The 20,706-nt window shown below is 43.1% G+C and overlaps 1 protein-coding gene across 4 annotated transcripts in view; it reads right to left on the reverse strand.

Moving 5' to 3' along the window:
• The window catches only part of Ebf1 (EBF transcription factor 1), a 398,525-nt gene that overhangs the window by 82,777 nt on the left and 295,042 nt on the right, over positions 1–20,706 (reverse strand). For 2 of the 4 annotated variants that reach the window (XM_026789805.1, XM_026789806.1), the window contains exon 9: positions 12,602–12,735. In XM_026789805.1, coding sequence (XP_026645606.1) covers positions 12,602–12,735 — 134 coding nt within the window. The remainder of the gene's footprint in view (positions 1–12,601; positions 12,736–20,706) is intronic. The other 2 variants (XM_026789807.1, XM_013354130.2) reach the window with 1 other exon arrangement.

Genomic DNA, 20,706 nt, shown 5'->3' on the forward strand with positions numbered 1-20,706 from the left:
GTAGACCAGGCTGGTCTCGAACTCACAGAGATCCGCCTGCCTCTGCCTCCCAAGTGCTGGGATTAAAGGCGTGCGCCACCACCGCCCGGCTTATTCTTATATTAGATGTGATTTATCTTCCTTGTGTATATGCGTACTCATCCCTTATACTTACACAGGAAGTAACACTGTAAATAAATTACTGTGGGAAAATATTATCAAAAACACAAAGTAGAATACTACCAGTTTGGAGTACTATGCATGTCATGTGATTACCCCAGAACTAGATGTGTAACTACACAGAGGACACCTCAAAAGGGAGGCAGTGACGTGTTCACAGAAAAGGCCTCTGGTAAAGTCATAGGTAGCTTTCCTTTCCTCTGATTGACGCTCTAAGGTCTCCATCTCTTCAACAGTAAACATGCACGCATATTACACTCGGGGGAAACCGTGAGGCGCTGTGTAAAGACGGAACTCTCGTGGCCTCTTCACAGCCTGGAGAGGCTACCAGGCCACCAGTAAGCAAGAATGTGGTCTCCTCAGGCTGCCCATGTGGGTGTTTGTCTTCTCCAGACTCAGATAACAGGACCAGAAGAGCCCTATGGAGTGGAACAACAGAGGAAAACAGACTGTGGAATGCAGGGGAGAGGCATGCCTTTGGGGGAGCTGTCTTCTCTGAGGGGCCATTGCATGTGCTTTCTATAGCTCTCTAGTTCTCAATACGTAATGATGACAATGACCTAAGCAACAGTGACCCTTTGTGATCTTCTCACAGGGCACTCAGCCCTAGCTTGAGCTCTCTCAGTGACATATGCCCTCCAGACTTCAGGGGGCAGGTATGGCTATTAGCTGGCTCATAGGTAAGGAAAGTGACTTTCGGGAAAGTTTAGAAACACAACCAAGGGACCTATTAGAAGCAGCAAGCTCCCCAGACTAATGGCCATCATCATAATGCCACACTGTCTCTTGACCGCTTATCATTTTTCCATAATTTCTGGTCCATGGACTTCACACCCTCTCTGCCTTTGAAAACATCAATGGCATCCCTAGTACATCCTTCACCTTCCATGTCCGGGAGCATAGGAAGCACAGAGAACAACCATTACCATCCCTGTGAAGCTAAGCTGAGAACAATTCCCCAGCAGAGCTCAGAAGTAACTCCACCATCAGCCCACATGCATGTCTTCCAACCCCTGGCATGATATGAAAGAAAAGCGACAGGAAGCTCTGAGCCGTGTGCAAACAGATTACTAGAAAACACACAAATGATTTCAAATTTTCCCTACTAACCTTACGACCCTAAACTACCTGCAACGTTAGAAAGTTGAACGATAAAAAAAAAGTCTAAAACAAAGGAAAACTCAAAGGGGTAGAGAAAAGGAAAGGGCAGTTTGTTGTTCTCTGGAAAACTAACTATCACTAATCGTCAGAAAAAAATCAGAATGGGGTCCAGGTCTTTGACTTATGGTGCCTGCGCTCTGCTATGGTCACTATCTATGCCTCAGTTTACCAACTGAATCATAGGCTGTATGAGCTCAGATCATCTCTGTGGGAGCTGAGAATAATATTAAATATGTTTTGTGTTTGGTTAGTGCTTCTCTAGGGACCCTAAAGTGCCTTCTAGATTAATTTTTTAATTTATGTATTAATAATTCTCACAGCATCCTCCCTCCTTCTCAATTAGAATGATAATACCCATCTCTTCTGAGATAGGCAGGGGGTGCTGAGTGATGGACATGGAACAAACACTTAAATAAGGAAGCTGTAACATAACGCATAATTAAAGCTTTGAGACCGAATCTACCTTAGGAGCTCCGAAGAGAAACGAGTGTCAGTGGCCAAAGGAACAAACTTGCTGTTCTTTCATTCTGGAGCATTTTGCTTTTTGTTAAGTAGAAATGGCATTTCAAAAATATTTTTTCGGGACAGGAGAGATAGCTCAAAGGGGTAAAGGTGCTTGTGGCTAAGCCTGGTGATTCAAGTTCGATTCTCTGGGACCCAACCAGTGGAAAGAGAAGAACCAGTTCCCACAAGCTATCCTCTGACCTACACACACACACACACACACACACACACACACACACACACACACCACCACCACCACCACCAACAACAACAACAACAACAACAACAACACCATAAACAAACAAACAGAGGCCTTCCTTCAGCAAGCTAAACTAGGAAAAGTGCGTGTTCCCGAGAACAGCACAGCTTAGCCTCCATGTGTGCCTCCTGGGTTCACCCGTGTATTTTGACTCCTACCTAATCAGACTCTTCTGGCATTTGAAACACAGATTCCTTCATTCCAAATAATGTGTGTCTGGGCATCAGTGTGTGAATTCTCATGGGAAGAGCGAGTGAGCGAGCGAGCAAGCAAGTGAGCAGAGGTGTTGGATATTGCACAAACAATCTGGTTTCCTTTCATCCTTCCAAGAAATAGCTGAAAACCAATGTTTAGCACAAAGGTCAGTCTCGTGAATCAATCCCCAAAGATAAACTTGTAAGGATGACTTTTGAAACTCAATCTCAGGAATTGAATTCCATAGGGGAGTTAAACCTAGCTTTGGAATAGCCAGTGACGCTTTTAAATGCTGTTCGACACATCTCTTACCAGAGATAGACATAGATATATATATATAGAGAGATAGATATAGACAGATATATAGAGGTGTGTGTGTGTATGTATGTGTGTGTGCATATGTGTGTGTGTGTGTGTGTGTGTGTACGTACTAGAGGTCTGCAGGACTTTCCTAGGTTCTGTCCGTGTTCCTTGCATAGAATATCATCTCCTTGAAGATATGTGCTTGTTTTTTTTTTCCTGAGACCATGGAATAAGTCAGTTCTCATAAATTACTCTTCAAACACTGAATGAATAAATAGCAAGATGCCTTAAATACCCCTCATAATTAAGGTAAAGACTGAATAAATTCCTCTATGAGTGTTGAGAAAATAAATAATCGGGGCTAGGGGTATAACTTAGGGTAGAGCAATTGCCCAGCATTCTTGAAGGCCTGAGTTCAATCCCAGAACCACCAAAAGAAAACAGATGAAAGAAATGACCAATACCGTTCTGTTCGGAATTCTTTCTTTTTCTTAAAATAAATAAATAAATAAAAATAAAAGCAAAAAGGTTTTGACTTGGCTACCACAAACCTCCTGCTATCCCCATTAAGCGTTCCAAAAAATTCACTGCCTAGTTCTTTGGAACAGGAAGTTAACCGTGACCCTCAATCAATGCAGTAAATTGTATCAAAACAGAACAGCCAACGGGACCGATTTCCAAAATAACAGATTGGGGAGAAAAAGACTAAAATAAACATGGTGGACTTCAACTGCCTCTGGTTTTGTGGGTTTATTTATTTATTTGTTTTGTAAGTCGTTGTTTAAATAAACCTTCCCCAGCTCCCTTCCCAGGACGTAGCTCTCAGGCCAGCTGGGCTTCACCAAAGCCTAGATGGCATCCTGACAGTCTGAGAGTTGGCGAGGAGCTGCTGCCTGAAGTCCAGCAGAGACTCGCAAGGTAGCTCAGCCCTGGGTCTAAGCAACACGGAGAGCACCTTCTCAGAGGGTGTCCGCCATATTCAGGCCAGAAGACTAAGGCTCCTGACTAGCCTGTCTCTGGTTCCGTGCTCCTGCCTGTTCGTTTAGAAATTAAAGTATAGGAAAAAGAAGCCCGGTGCATTTATAGAAAGGGCTGATTACTTTCTCTGAAGTTTACAGTTTACAAGTAAATTCTGCTTGTGAAATGAGGAGAAGAGAGAGAGAAAAAAATAGCATAGTTAAAAGCCAAAATACTGACAGAATAATCTGCCCTTCATCAAGAGGGCTTTTGGGTCCTTCAACAGTATAAAGGCTATCAAAGCAGAAAGATATAACCCCATCTAATACACACGTGATAGAGTCCATATTTGCATTTTGATGCAGTATTTACACGTGTATTCAGCGGTGTATCATTCTGCACGCCCTTTCCGTAGATTTGCCTCTTCACGGCAGCCCTACACCTGCCCTGGCTTGATGTCTTTCGGGGATGCATTATGCACATCCTGCTGTTTTAAGCAGAATGTATTTAAGTCTAGCTGCCAGCTCTTTCTTAGTGACTCAGAGCCACAGCCACCATGCTTACGCTTATGAACAGTCATCCATATGCAGCCCAGTAGTACAGTTCTCTGTCTGCTTTTTAGGCTTTCGAGTTCAACCCTAGATACAAGGCTGTCTCCCTTCTGCTGTTACTGGGCCTGATCGGAACCACCTGGCTCTGGTCTGCTACTTCTTAACTGCACCTGGGAAAGCAGGCAACATGCTTTGGCTTGGTCAACCTCTATCCTGAAATTCTGTGGGGGTGACACTATTTTGACATATTTTACTAAATCATGAGTTTTGCTATATAGAAGATTAGGAGATGGCGCAGGACTCAGGTGGACTTAAATTCCAACCGAAGCTTGGCAAATAACCAGCTGGGAGGCCTTTGGGGTGCCATCTAACCTGCTGAGTTTCAGTTTCATGTGGGGGACTGGGGTAGGGAGGAGATAACTAAGAAAAACTAAATACCTGTATCAATGTCTCAAAAAGAGCTAGTTTTTCTACCTTGCAATCTTTGCTATTTCCATTCAATTTCTGCTAAGGTATTTGTGAACATATTTATCATACTACAATTATATCTGAACATCACATATATCAATGAAAATTATTATATCTATTTAGTAGTGATTGGAGAGTTATCAAATTAAAATTGCTAGGGAATATATGAATGAATGAATGAATGAATGAATGAATAACAAAGTAGGCAGAGTCATTCAACAAACATAATAGCATTGAATTTCTGGGCTTTGTGTCAGGCACTAGAAGGGGTTAAGCTGAATTTTACAGGGACATCACCTTCAAGGGAGAGAGAAGATCCTTCATGTAAACCCTGAGACTATTTCTATATTTTTTAAAAAAGATGCTAGCTCTTTTAGAAATGATTCTCCATAAAATTACTAGGGCTTGAAAACTGTTCTTCAAACTCGCAGCCCAAGTTTAATGTAACTGATTCAGACAGATAAAATGCATAATTCTGTGTCGTGTATCTTCCATATAATAGGTAGTTAATACATCAAATCAACGTAGACTTGGAAGCACAAATTTAGGAAAAATTAGACAGCCATCAATTAGGTTAAAATGCATACCTTATCAACTTTGAATTAAAGCTGGAAGGGCACAGGGAACATAACACGGCAGGGATAAACGCATGAAGTTAGCCATAAGAGAAAATATCCGAGGAGATGCTAACCTTTGCTTTCAGAATACTGATGGGACGAGCAGCTCATTGTCACTGCAGACTATTAGTTCAGGTAGATTGTGGGTGCAAATGTTGAAAAGAAAGTGCTCCCAAGGTGATCTGCATGAACCCCAGAATAGAAGCTAAGGGGGAGGAACCTGGTGTAGGTAAAAAGAGGAGGGAGTCTCCTCTCAGAGCACTGGAGGACGGTCCAGAATCGTTAGCACTAAAGGTCCAGGAAAGGAGCACAGTGCCACACAGATATTCCTTTCCCTTCATGAATGCTGCATGACTGTAGCCAACGTGGATCCTCTTTGTTTAAGCACATCACATTCCCATGCTTTCTGGTTGGAAGTTATGGGGGTATACACAACACTCCCGCCGAACACACCATGAACTCGCTGACAATGTCAGCTTGAGTCTTTCTGCCAACATCACATAATTATCAATAGAGAAGGGGAAATTGCAAGCGATTTGGTCATTAAAGGTGAAAATATAGACTGGAGCACTTTTAAGGAATGGGACCACGTGACTATCTTAGAACAGTCATTAGACCGTCCTAGCCTTTCTTTAAATATGCTAGCTCATTTAGAAATGATTCCCCATAAAATTGCTTGAGCTTGAAAGTTGTTCTTCAAAGTCCTGAGGAGCTGTTGGGCATGCATGGGTAGTTGCTGGGAGAGGGAGAATCTGTCCTTGTTGACTGTTTGGCCACTCACAGAGTTCCCATGTTCCAGCAGACGCCCCACAATCATACACATATAGGCAGAGCTAACTAGTCTTTGTGGGTTATAAGAGGAAAAGGTGGAGCTGAGAGATGACATGGGAGGAGAGACACAGAGGGACTGGCAGTGGGGAGATGGAGGCGGGCATTCTCGAGTCTCACTTTATGCATGCATAACAGTCTCTCGAAGATAAAGAAAAATGCGGGTCATATATAAAGTCACAGATTCGAAAAGAGCTTAAAATTTTTGTCCAGCAACTTCTGCATGTTCAATGGGTATGCATTAAAGAAATACAGATTTTTAAGCAAAAATAGAGAAGAAATTAGATGGCTACCAGTTATTTAAGACCTACAGATTAAATTAGCCTTAAATGTACCTCAGGTCTTTATACATATGACATAAATGAATGTGACTATTTACATTTAACCATATGTTCATCTGCATATCCTATATTATGAAATTTAAAAGCGGTGGTAACTGAGCGATTGTTTTCCCAATATGTCTTCATTTCTTATTTTTAATTTAGTTCAGTTTATTTCATGTGCCATGCGATATGGGTAGGCCTTAGAGTGTTGAGATGAAGTGCATCCCAGTTTGGAAAGATCAGTGTTTATGAAAGTATACCCGAAGCCTATAGTGAAATTATGAGAGGGCGATATTATGTGAAGCTGAATGGGGGTGAAGCTGGATACCAGGGGATGTAACCCCAGCATCGAGATGCTAACATGCTCCCGAGACAGGTCATATTTCCACTCAGGAGCCTTCTGCTTCCTTTAAAAGTAAAAAGGCTACACTTTGTGTCTGAGACACATTCCTGACGGCTCCGTGACTCTACATGAAGTCCAGTAAAATCCAAGGGTGGACAAAGTGTCCTGGGAAACTTGCTGTGGGTTACTCTCATGAGTCATCGCCACCCATTCCTGAATATCAGTCACGGAGACGCAAACGCTGTTTACGCTCTTATGACAGCCATCCTTCTCTGCTTTGCATACAAAGGAGACCAGTCAGTACCGAGACGTATAAAGTGTCAGCGTGTGTTAAATCCTCCATTTCCAGTTTGGGGTTTCAAGTTGCAGAACTACTCCCCAGGCCCTGCAAGCTGCCATGGACCCAACTCCAACCAACTAAGGTTTTCCCCAGCAGTCTCTTCTGACTTCCTCTCCAGGAACTAGGTGCACACAATACCCTTGCTCTGGCTGAAGAGGAGAGCATGTTCCCCCGTGTAAGGCTCATTTGTTTGTATGGCTATGTTGTGCTGGCTTCTCCAGTCTGAGCTGAGGGTACTGCCAATCTTTAAATAGAGCTGTCCTACAAAATCTTATGGCGTCCAATGCCAAGCACACACTGAATAAAACCAGATGCAGTGTATGGAAGTCTGTTCAAGGCCTTGCCGCCCTAAGGAGTGATGGCTCTAAGCATTCCTGGTCTAATCTGGATAATATTATGCAAATATTTCAGGCGATTTTTCTCACATCTTTCCAGGCCCCATCACTTCCACCATTGAATTTCATAACTTGGCTCCATTAACATAAAATAAAAATGCATGCCATCCCTTGCAATCTCTTTCCTGTACAGTGATCAGGGATTCTGCAGCTACAGAGGTTTGCAACATGTTGAACACCAAATCCTAGGGACTCAGGGCATGATGGCGCCTCAAAAGTTACACAAGCGGAAGCTCGATGTGTTTCCCTCAATATTTACCAAAGTCAATGGGGTTAAAAGAATTTCATTCTCTCATCTGGCGTGGGACATCTATTAATATCCCTAGAAACTAACACTGCATGGAACTATCTGGAGGATGGTGTTGTATATACTTCCTGTTTGTAGCAAATACTAGAGCCCGAGGACCCGAGAGCGAGAAAGTGCTCACTGCGGACAGCAGTAGGGAGAGCCAACTTCGTGACTAATTACATTGTTTTGGTGATGGCCTAAGAATGCTTTTGTAAACGGGCTGGGTATCTGGTGGCTGCCAAGTGTGGTCCAAAAACAGAGGTGTGAACTCGGAGCTGCCGCCCACCGCATTCTGTCCACCTCTGCCTCTGTTGGCTGTGAGGATTCTGAGGAGAACATTCTAGAGGAAAGGAACTGTATGGTTGATTTTAAAGAAAATGCAGTGTAGATGCTTCATCTCCAAGTGGGAAAACCAAGGCCCAATCCCCACCACTGAATAGTAGCTCTCTATTTTCTGAGTAGTTCGACTTGAGCAACTGCCCGCTCTTGACTTTTTCCCACCACTAGCCCCTGTAATCTACACCATCACTTAGAATATATTCTGCTGTTTCCCCCACCTCAGTGTTGTACTTTTAAAAAAAAGGTCAATTAAATACCTTAGTATGCATCCTGTTTGCTATTCCTGTGATTAAATAAAAAGATCGTGAGAGCCTAAAATATCTACCACAGGGCCATCCAAAAATAATTGGAACTTGATTGGTTTGCTGAGCCGTCTCCCTCTGACTCCCCGTCTTCTAGAACCTTGCCGTGAACTGCAAGCCACAAATTTAATACTAGATTATATAAATGTTATGCAACTCTCTAATTTGTTTCATGGGAGTAAGTTGTCTTTCCAAGTAAAACACCCGCAAAGGCCAAATTTCATTGCCCCCGGTACCTATCCCAGTGTTAGCCAACTGGTAGGCAAGGCAGCTCCTACTCATTGTTTAGAAATGGAAGGAATTCAGAAGAGATACTGAAATGATGATGCGCTGTACAGACCAGTCACACAGGCCCCTCCCTGCTCCACGTGCCCTGTGGGAGGTAAAGCACAACACCCAACCACACTGCTGCTCAAGGAAAGAAAGGAAAAACCACTCACCCACACTCAAGCTTAGCTCTCATCAACCCCGGTGGCTTTCCTCCGTGGATGTATAAAACACTACAATGCATTTTCTTCTAAGTAACTGGGGGTAAGGCAGGAAGACGGAGTTAAGAATATTATCAGTTAAAAATTGACTAACAGGGAGGATAGGAAAGAAGGCAAGAAACATCATAAAAAAGAACAAAAGGATGGCGAATACAATCACAGGAATCCTGTGACAGGAGCGCACACAGAGGGCGGGCGGGACCCATGGAGGGCCACCTTTCCCTCTTCCAGCCCTCGGAGGACAGCAAAGAGCTAAGCAAAACTACTCATTTGCAAAAGACGACTTGGCGGTAGAGGAGCACACAGTTGAGGGTAAATAGAGCTGCTCCTATTTTCGCTACCTTTTCTTTCTTTAAATTCTCCAGCTAAAAAAAGGCTGCACGTAATAGCGTCAACTGCTTATCTACACCACTATCTGTTTGTCCTGGTGCACCAGCCTCGGTGCTCTGGGCTGTTTGTCCTGGTGCACCAGCCTCGGTGCTCTGGGCTATGGAGTGACGGAGATGGAGAAAAGATAAAAAAAAAACAAAACAAAAAAAAAACCTACTTCAGATTACGGGTACTGGATCTTAGAGGTGTCATGTCCACAAATCACGTGGTTAGGAATAAAGGCATTGGATAAACAGGAACCTAATTCTAGAGAAGCGGCCCAGGCAGGTTAATTGTCTTGCTCCTTGACCACAGCATCTGTCCTTTTTCTTTCCTTTGTGAGGATAACTTCTCCCTAGAACTTGGTGACTCCAACCAAAACATACACAACTGAAAAAATTGCAGGGTCTCCCTCGTAGATCTGTGAGACTACATGCCACTTCCACAGGCTGGTGAAGATGCCAGCACTGGTAGAAGCCCTGCCCCCAGCATGGGGGCTGTGCTAGCAAGGACGGGAACAACACCCTAACCTCAGGGGCTAAGATCTCCAGATGGGGGCCATGGTCCAGGTTAAAGCAGGAGCTGTTGTGAGGTTGAGCTTCTCAAGCAGACCTGTAAGTTCAAGTCCCACCTCTAACCTGAAAAAACTAAGTAGCTGACTAACTACGGAGTCTCCTGCTCCTGAACAGAACAGCACTGTGTGCAATGGTCCCAGGGCTTGCGTGACAGCCATCATAAACACTTGGCATGCTGCCTGGCTAGAAGTAAGGTCTCCAGGAATGCCAGCTACTTAGTCAAACTGCATTTTCCTAGAGCTTTATCACAGATACCAGATCTCAAATACAACATTGAGCTATGATCCTAGCCAACCCAAGCCTTGACAAATGGCTTTGAACTTGATCGATAATTTATTTTGCCCCATAAAAAGCAAAAGATGATCACATAATTTTACTTTTGTTTGATTTAGAATTAACCACCATTGTTACCTCACCTGTTGCTATCACTATGATGCTCTGCTTCTGTATTGCTCAGATTACTCTATGAATTCCCACTTCCTATGATTGTTCCTTTGCTCAAGATTACATTTGTTCTTATTAGTACAGTGCCTACTTCTCTGAGATTACACTGTATGGATCAGACTACTGTCTGAGAGGATCTGGCTACGTGACCTTGTTAATTCTACAAGGATACCTGCTAAATTCTCTTAGAAACCACAACATGAGTTTCCACTGAGACAGAACTCCTAATTTAGGACATAGTTCCTTAGGACACTTGGAAAGAAGAGAAGAGCAAAAAGCCAGCAGGTACCCTGACTCCTCCTGGAGGCCACCTCGACTCTGGGCAATGCGTCGCAGTGGTATTAGGGGGCCAGGAATGGGAGAAAAGAAGATACACAGTTACTGTTGGAAATTCTCCTTTCTGTGCCTTCTCTGTTACTCACTATGTGGAAATACATCTGTCAAAGCAGTTTGGTTGTCAGCCTTGGCAAACCTAAGGCAGACGGTGTTACCGTGGCTACCTTTTCACCAACAAGAATGGGAGAATAGAGATGAGCCAGGCCACCTTGCCAAACTAGCGTCAAGGTGGGGCACAGATGTGTGAGTTCCTAGTACACCCTTTCCCACCTCCAGTAGAGCCTACTAGGCCTGCAGCAGGCACACTTTCCTTCCAGCTGCCCTGGATTAATCTTCTCTCGTCAATTAACTTTCTGCCCATTCTGATTTCTACCCCAGTCCACATCTGATCGCTCTGACACAGGGACCACCTTGGAGTTATTCTTCTCCCTGCCCTGCTCCCTAATAAACAGCAGAAAGAGTGACAGAAAGATTGAAGATGTGGCTCCCAAGACCTGGGAAAGACTATTCTCATATAGAACACTGTTTACCTCAGGCTGAAGACACCAGCTGGCAACAACATGAGCCATGGAGCTGATCCCTTTCATGTGTACCCTGGTGCTTCCAGCAAAAAAACGCGAGACAGTTGGCAGGAGGACATTTAGTATACTTTTCTTGCCCAGAATGTTCTAGCTTAGATAACAGTTAGCTGGATGGACTGAGAAGCCTGGTTCTGATTCAACTTTCTAAGAGCTTTACTGCTCTGGGCAGAGTGCGAAGCGATCAAGGCTGTAGCAGCATGATGGCTAGGATGACCAACAGGTCGAGTGGGTGGCTGCTGGTGCAAAGAGTATGTGGATAACCCTAAAATGGACAAGGTCCTCTTCGGTGTGTTAGTCAGGAAAACATGCCTGACTATCACAGCCAACCCTCCGCACATTCTTGCAACCCCGAAAAGAAGAAAACAAAGCTTCTAGAAGAGCTAAGTGGTGGCACCCTGCTACGACAAGTAGGATCAGGGGTCACAAAGCTTGGCTGACTCTCACTTCTTTGTATGACTACATATACATTGGTCCCCTTCCTACCCACCCCAAGGGCTCTGGGTCATAACTCTTAGTCAATGGCTGTTTATCTCTAAGGCTCAAGGCACAAGCTGCATCTGAGAGTGTGTGTTGGTGTGTGTCACAGAGAGCAAATGCTGAACACTTGGCCTAGATCCCAAACTCCACAAGGCCAAGTAGGGCTACTTAGAAAACAAGTGGGGTCGAGCCACCTCCGTGCTCTCTTGTAGTCCAGGTTCTGTATTTTATTTTGTACTTTGGGGTCCATGAGGGCTTCGAATGTGCGGGCTAAGACACCTGGGCTCCAAATTCAGATAATGAAGGTGTCTATTGTGGCCTCCCTGAAATGGCGATGCTTGTGTTCTCAGATCTTAAATAAATGCCAGTTATTTGCCGGATATGTCAGCCAGGTCAGATGCCCAATGCTGAAAGCACTGCACACATAGAACACTCAGGGTCACATGGCGGGAGTCACACTATCAAGGACCAGGGGAAGCTGAATGCTCTTTCTGTGGAAAACCCTGGGTTCTTCAGGGCCCCCCAGTGACTCACTCTGTTTGAGAATCACTGTGTAAGTCGAGGACTCCCCGCATTATGACTGTCATCTTAATAGGAGACTCTGAATCTCAAGTCATAGTTGACTCTGTCTATGGACTGTCCACACATAATTGACTTGCTTCCGTTTGTACATCTTTTCCTATACATTGTATAACTTTGCATCTTCTTTTCACTCCCCATTATACAAAAGGACCTTCCTCCTACCAAGTCCAAAAGGACAAACCACCAAACAGAAAGCTCTGTTGGTGCTCATGGCTTAGATGGAAATGATTCCAATAGCAAGCAGGGTCTCCTGGGAAACTGAGTTCATCTTTCCTAGTTTCCAAAGTTCTATAGACTGGAGGTGGGCCACCCAGAGTGGTACCACTATGTCCTACACATTCTATTAGAAATTCAAGTATAGACCGTGTCTTCAACTAGACCAAGCTATTAGATATTAATGTTCAGACAACACCTACCTCACTCCAGACCAGCATGGTACCGAATATGACCTGTAACCCATCAAAGAAATTGTCCCCTATGATGATCACAGTCGCGCCTCCCGTCGTCCATCCTTCACTCGGGCTGATGGCTTTGATACAGGGAGTAGCTGCTTTTCCACACACATGAAAAAGAGAAGGAGTCTGCTGTTAGAACCAAGCTTTAATGATGGGAGACTTGAGAAAAAGAAATAAAAATCTTTTATCTTTTCACTAACAGAAAGTCTCTCAAGACTTCAACATTTCCTCGCCACATCAGGACCAGAAACCCAGGGAGCCACGTTTAGTTCTTAAAGGCATCTTTTTCATTGCTCCTATTGAGATGCATCCATTTCATTCACTAATCTCGTTATTAATCTTTAAAGCTTGTGAAATGTAACCCCAGAAGACAAACTGAATTTATCAAATGCTAGAGATTCTAACGCAGTGAAAGCGTTACAGAATCGCTTCAAAGTTGAATATAGTTGGTGAAGGGAAAATGTCTACACTCTTAAATGAACAGTCCTGCCCAATGGGAAGCTAACAAGGCAAGCGGGAGGCTGGAGCAGGAAGGATTCTTGCTCGTTGCTTTTCTCTCTGTAATAACAACACAGCAACATTCCGCAGTAAAAAAATCATTACATTTTTTTTTTCAAATACATGTCATGGCTCCCATTTTATAGATTCAAAGTTCCAGGTTACTTGGGGTGTCTTATGCAAACAAAGAGCAGTGGTCTTGCTGAACCCCAGACCTTCTTCACGACCTGGGCTCTGTTATATTTCCAGGGCATAAAAATGTACAGACTGGTTTCTCTTTCCATTGCAAATGGCCTTCATTTGCAAAGGCTGTGACTGCAAGCACAAGTTAGGTGGTTTTCCTAATGAGCAGCGCTTCCTCTGGACAGTACTAAAAATACACGGGGTGCTAAGATTATGACTTGGAAACCTCTCTGAAGGCAGCTTGAGGCCACAGAAGGCCCTTAACCCATCAGTGCCATGCTGTTTGTCTTCTGATAGTCATCCCTTTACCAAACAGCACCCCAGAAAACCAGACAGCAAGTAAGACAGTGTGCAAGAAGAGAGAGCGAGACCATCCTCTCCACAAGTATTCAAGACCGACTTCCCAAACACCAGTGCCAAGGAGAACACCAGCTAATTACAAATGTGAGTGGGAAGTACTGGAAAAATAATAATAATTAGGATTGGACTTGGTCAAATTTGGCAAAGTCTCCTGTTTTAACTTTTGCAAGAAGCAAAGAAAACATTTAGTTAATCCCAATGGGACCAGTGTTCACGTGCCACCACACAAACAAGTAGGATGGTGTTGGTCCGGATTCAAATTAATCCTCCAAACCTTGCACAGAGAAGTTTGAAAACATCCAAACCAAACATTTGGTGTTGGCTGAACTCACAGGAACACATCTGCAGCTGAAACAGGGCAGCTTGGGTACTTACTTTCCTGCATTTTATCCCCAAACAAAGCAATTAATTAAGAACATATAAAGGATCCATGACTGGACTTCATTCTTGTCCAGTTTTGACCTACACAGGGCGGGGAGGGAAAAGTGTCTCAAGGGCACAGGACTTTTTCTTCTACAAGAGCTTTCTTGAAAACTAAACTGTTGACCCACATGGCTACAGGCTTCTGAAGCAATGACCTAATACAATGTAGGATTTCAAGCTGTTTATAAAATAGATAAGTAACACCCAACTACGAAAATTTCACAAAACTTAACCATTTTGGAAACATTTTGTTAGTATCACCAGATATGTTTTTATTGATTTATAACTCCATATATTTAGGTAGCAGGATAACATACAAAAGATGTTGCTGTCTCTCTAGATGCCTTGGGAAAATATTCAATATTGGTTTAGATGATCTGGGCATGAGAACGCCATCTAGCTGCGAAGCATGGACTGCGGTAGTATCATTAAATGCCAAGACTGTTTATCCATGCGGATTTCAAAATGGTCTTTATGTTAACATCTATTAGCTTTGCGGTTTCTGTTTCAGTTTTTTTTTATGATGCAGACACAATTGTTTAGATGAGCAAAGTCTCTTCTAACCTCTTAAAAAGGACACAAAAGGGCATCTAAAAGAAATCTATGGAGAGAACTTACATGGTTAGACCTGTTGAGTTTACACTAGATTCTTTTCCTTGTTTATCTTGTTACTTACAAAGTATACATGTGTGAATGTGTGTGTGTGTGTGTGTGTAGGGGCTAGGTGTATGTGACTGTGTAGGTGTTTGGGGGTTTGGAGGTGAGTGGGAGTGTAGAGATATATGGTTGCGTTGTATGCGCATGTGCACACGCACACAAACACACAAACACACACTTGGAAACACTTGAATTAAAGGAAAGTGATACTGTTGTCAAATACTAGGAGCAACTGTTCAGAAGCCAACCTATCGGTCAACTAGCCAGGGGAACAGAGGAGAACACTGAGCCCTAAAGGAGTAAAGATCCAATGCAATACCATCTTGAGGGACGGATAAAACAAGCAGACAGCAATCCGAACAACGTGTTCCAGCTAATTTGAAAAATTTTATGTAATGAGCCTTTATGTGCGTGAGTATTTGTGTGTACGTGGGATTCCAGGTGACATGTGACCAAAGTCTGGAAGACAGGATGCACAGCAGTTCTCCACAGTGGGTCCTTCTGAAAAGCGAACGTGACTGGACTGGGTTTGACAGGAAAAGATGGCTATAATGTTCATTCTATTAACATTTATATGGCTTGATGTGTTTCCGCTGAGCAGATACTAAGGTAACACATGAGTAAAAACTTCAGTGGAGCAGGACATGTGGTGACATTTGTACTTTTTAGAGCAAATCCATACTAAAAAGTAGCCAGGCCAGGACCTGACATCAGCTGGGATTCTTAGCGTCCTTGGATCTCCTCTCCCCACCTCCCCGCTAGTAAGTTGTCTAGGGATGCTGCAGAACCTTCAAAGCAGCCAGGGTCTCACTTCTACTGATGCCATCCCCTCAGAGGAGCAGGCCCAGACCATTGTTTGCACAGCCCCGCTGGCCGGCTCCAGCAGAATTGGAGAGCAAAGAGATTTGCAGGAGCCGGATAATGAGCAGAGATCATCCATAGCATTCTTTCCCAAAACAAAACAAACAAATAGAAAAATCATTGCGGCTTGGGAAGTGAAGGGGCAGATCCGAAAGCAGGACTGTTCTTTTTTTTTTTTTTTTCAAGCAGGAAATTCATGGTTTAATTAATGAAAGACTCCTTCCCATCAGCGTATTTTCACACTCTGTCCACAAGGGCAACAGACCCATTTCTGGCTCTAAATTGCATTAAAAATAAAAAGTTTTCCCTCTTCTTTTCTTGAATGCTTCCCCCACCCTTTACCAGCCACCAGAGTCGAGCTTTTCCTCCCTTCAAACTGTGACAATAACATGATTACCCCGCCAGTTTAGCATAATGGTTCTGAAGCGCTCCTGGCACGCTGCAGAATTAAAGTGGGAATTATTAGGTAGTGCCTCTTTGTTATAATGATCACTCCCCAAATAAAAGCTCTTCTCCCAGAGGTACTGCAAGGCACAGAATGCTAATTCTGAAGATTATGTGTGCGCTTTTATTAAATATTACTATGCCCTCCCTGTTTGAGGGCTTCTCTGCTCTGATTGTTTTATGAGGCCCGTGTTAATGTCATTCCGTCTTGCTAGCAGCGGGCACACATTTTAGCGTTTGTATGAGAGTTGATCAAAGGCCACGTGCTGGGGGAATTGCTGAGAAAACACGGACAAGCGATAAAAATCTAACAGATTAATTGGTTTAAATTTCATTTCAGGGTGTTGAACTTTGGCTTGGGACTTTAATACGACACTGTGAGTCAGGGCCTAATTACCCGATTTCCAATTTGCTTTTGAACAATGGCTGCTGCGAGAAGAAAAAAAAAAGGGGAAGAATTTAAAAAAAAAAATAGGAGAGAGCAAAATCATTCAGCCCCCAGTACATATTTAACAAGCAATGTGTGTGTGCAGACAATTACATTGGGGACATTTCTGGATCACCTCTTCCACCACCAAAACATATATATTTTCTTCAAATCACCTCAGAAGGCAAAAAAAAAAAAAAATCACAAATGCCCTCAGTGGTTTAAAACTGTCCGGCTTACAGGACCAATGCTACCTGATTCTAGTGCTTGCACCAGAAGCACCAGGCTCTTGATTAGCAAGGTGAATTTACAAGCTCGGCCTCTGATAGAAATGACCTATTTCATTGATAGAAAGCTAGGGTCTGGAAAGCCGTGTTTACCTCAGGGTTTATTGGTGGCCTTGGGAATAAGGGTTAATTGAGCTCAGAGGTGCCTTCCCATTGAGGTGAATTAGTGGTGTGTGTGTCGATCAGCAGGGTCCTGGGGCTGCTCTTGTTTTTGCTGCTGAGATCTCTCTGGGCTCTGATCGATGGCTCACTTATTTAGGGTAGCCATAAAGATGACCCGGGTTCAAGGTTTATCATAGCTCATTTCCAAAATGAGAGTCGGGTGGCCATTGTTACCTCACAACAGAAACCTCACTAAAGATGTGTTATTTGGCTCCTTCCCTCCTTTTCTGTCTTTAAATTTCCTAGGCATACAATACTCTTATCAGTTGGCAAAATGTGCAAATTGAGGAAGTATGAATCACAGTCTGTATTTCAAGATGGCATCCATTATGAACCGTGAAGCAGGTACAAACTTGTTCTCCTCTCTGAATAAGCGATTCTACAAAGCAGGTACCTGAGGCTCCCAAATGAGGTGGCAGGGGTGGGCACCAGCTTTTAACGCTCTCTGAGCAAACACTGTTGACATTGTTTGACATCAATTCCAACATTCCACATCTACCATTTGGTGCAGCCTCTGGTCACTTGCTCCATGAAGACTGCCAATAGCTTCCAGTGGTTGAGACTCCATAGATTTGATACAGAATGCACAGAAAAATGGCTATATGTGTCCGATATACAGTACACTCATTTCTGCCATACCATTTATTATTACTGTCATTGGCTTCCTGCTAATGAGCATTTATTTATTTCCTGTGGTTCCCTATGCACTCATTACTTAACCTTCTGAAGAGTTTTTAGTTTAGCTGTATTAGTTCAGCTAAATGGACGGAATAGTTAGACTGAACACCAGAACATCCCAAAGTAAAGTGAGTTTTTGTTCTTGTTTTGTTTTCATGTTTAAGACTTTTCCCCCCCTGGAATTAATATTCATTGGGAAACATAACAGAACTGTTTCAGAGAAAATGGCTTCACTGTTCATTCTCCAATGTCTGAAACTTGTCAGAAAAAAATGCTAAACCCACCAGCTGGACTCCTTATTTTTAATTTAATTTTTAACATTTATTTGTTTGTTTATTTAGGGGGTATGCACATGCCAGGGTGTGCACACAGAGGTCAAAGCACAACCTGTGGGTGTCTGTTTTTCCCTCTACCATGTGGGTTGCGGGGAATCAAACTCAGATTGTAAGTTTGGCAGTAAGCACCTTTACCTGATGAATCGTCTTCCCGGCCTGAGCTGGGCTCCTTCCAATGGCACCTTTGTGTGCTCATAAAACCTCACTCCTCTTTATCTGCTAGGTTTTCATAACGCTGTGTTTGGGAGTAACCCCATTCCAGAAGCTGTTGGGCCATGGAAGAGCCCTAATTGAACATAGCCTCAACAATTTGCGACTTTCTCAAGTGAAATGATCATCTTTCCCAACTGCTCTATTGACTGGCTCCCAAACAAGCAGTTAAAGAGAAGAGGACCAGCAGGGTTTGATGTTAGTTGGAAGGTTAGCCCTCTGTACCTTCACCACGTGCAAGGATCTATTCTTGGTCAACTGCCCTTCAACAGTGTTGCCTGAGAAACCAGTAGCTGCTGTAACACTGGATCAGACATCTACCAATCTACCATCCATCTGCTGATCCCATGTGCAGGATGCAAACACTCCCACAGATGCCCCCCCCAATTCATAACAAACAAATTCCGTTAGTAAGTAACTAGATGTGACAGTCTTGGGACCGAAACTGTAGCAGTGTGTAACACATGCTGTTTGAAGGAGGTACCGAAGTTCTGCTTTCTCTCACAGTCCTCTCTAACTGCACGGTGTAGCTAAGTATTTTGTCAGTTATTTAGAGTATGTTTTATTTTGCTATTGATCTGCATTTATTGCTTTGTCTAGCAAAATATCTAGGTGGTACCTTGCAAAGAATTACAGTATTTTATATACAAGAGTCTCTCGCTGTCCATCTTCTCCTCTCTCTCTCTCTCTCTCTCTCTCTCTCTCTCTCTCTCTCTCTCTCTTTCTCTCTCTCCCTCTCTCTCTCTGTGGTGTTTGTCACATTAATGAGAAATGTAAGCCATGATATAGAGATTTCTCAATACCAGATGCAATTAAACCTATTAAATATTAGATGAGGAAATTGAGACTTTCAAGCGCTTTGCATCCTTTATCCCAAAGTGACTTCATCTGGCAGAAAAGCCCTTTGCTCTGACAGCATTAATGGTTCTCAATGAAAAGGAGGAAAGAAGAAAAAAAAAAAAAAACTCCCAGTCACTAGATGGAAACATTGCTCCAAAGACTGTCCCTACAGAGACAGGAGGATGGTTATCTTCCACGTCAAGAAATGACAGCTATGTTCCAAATGATGCCACCTGTCAATTACAGACCCAGCCCATGGCCTATCTACTTCCTGTTTGTTTTGGTTTCCTAATTTCCTCTGAAATTTTTAAGTACCTTAGCCATTGGTGGACACGGCACCTGGGCAAGAGAAGGGCATAAATGTGGTCACAATTATATGCTGGAACATTCCAGGGCAGGTGTTTCTGAATTTCTGAGTCTGCCTCTCTGAGAACCACAACTATTCGTGTTCACTCTTCAGGGCTGTTTAACAATTTAGCTGTGGGAAAAAAAATCTTGACATTTTGATGTGTGCCTATAACTTCTAAATTGCACTTGAAAGATTGTCGAAGGCTTTTGGATTTAATGACAGGCAACATAGCATTGTTTCATAATATACAAAAATTGTTTGTTAAATAGACACAGAAGCTCCGAGTTTTGTGACTCGGGGAGGGAGGAATACACTGCATTCCAACTTGCATTACACACGTAAGACCTGAAATTAAAATGCACAAATTCTAATTCTGAACCAGAGAAAGGCTAACGTGGCCACGAGCTTTCTCTTTCCTTCCCTTGTTCTGTGATTGTCAGCCACTCCATTGCTAAGTAATAGGGGAAATAGTCATGGAGGGGAGGCAAACCCTCCGAATGAATTATTCATAAAGCCAATTGTGGTATTTGTTGCAGAAATAGTGAAACCGCTTGCCTCTGATGACACAATGAGTAAATAATTCTTTTTTTCCCAACAAGGGGAATTATTCTGCACAAAATTAATTTCCCCCTCTTCTCCTAATTACCCTGCTGTAAGAAAAGTTGGAGAAAGCAAAGGAAGGGAAGCAAAGAAGTGGAAACCACCTCCCTCAAACCGACGCCCGACATTAAGAGAAGGGGAAACCATTTTCTGATTTAACTACAACAACAATAAAATCATGTAACTACTTCTTCAAGGAAACAGCAGTCTTTATTCCCAAGCAATCTTCCTGAGCCTGGAAAATCATAAAGTCAAATATGAACATGTCCATTGGAAAATCTGTGACATTAATCTTGGCTGGAGTCATATTTTTAACAGGACTTGAATGTGTGTGTGGGATTATCCAGATGGCCATACAGGAATCGGCCTGATAGGATTAAACCTTTATGCTGAACTCCACTCCATCTGTTCACCAAGGCCTGCCTTTTCTTGTCTGAATATGAATTTTTAGCTTCCTGGTGTCTGGGAGCAGGACTCGGAGGGCAGGAAAAAGAGAGTTTGCATGCAGGTGATTTAACATTGGATTAATCTGGCTCCATTCACACTAAAAATTGTACTAAAAAGTTCAAAAGTGTGTTGAATCTACTCTTTGTTTTTGTCCCAGGGTTTCTTCTGCTTACTGAATTTGAGGGTTTATTCAACGCACTGTCATCCTAGGTATGTTTGGCGACATTCGCATGAAAGAGCAGAAATGGGGGATAAGATGTGGCAGCCTTGCCACAAAAATGTGACTCCGAGCGCAGAAGATATAT

The sequence above is a fragment of the Microtus ochrogaster genome, unplaced genomic scaffold (assembly GCF_000317375.1).
Source record: "Microtus ochrogaster isolate Prairie Vole_2 unplaced genomic scaffold, MicOch1.0 UNK30, whole genome shotgun sequence".
Taxonomy (NCBI): Eukaryota; Metazoa; Chordata; class Mammalia; order Rodentia; family Cricetidae; genus Microtus; species Microtus ochrogaster.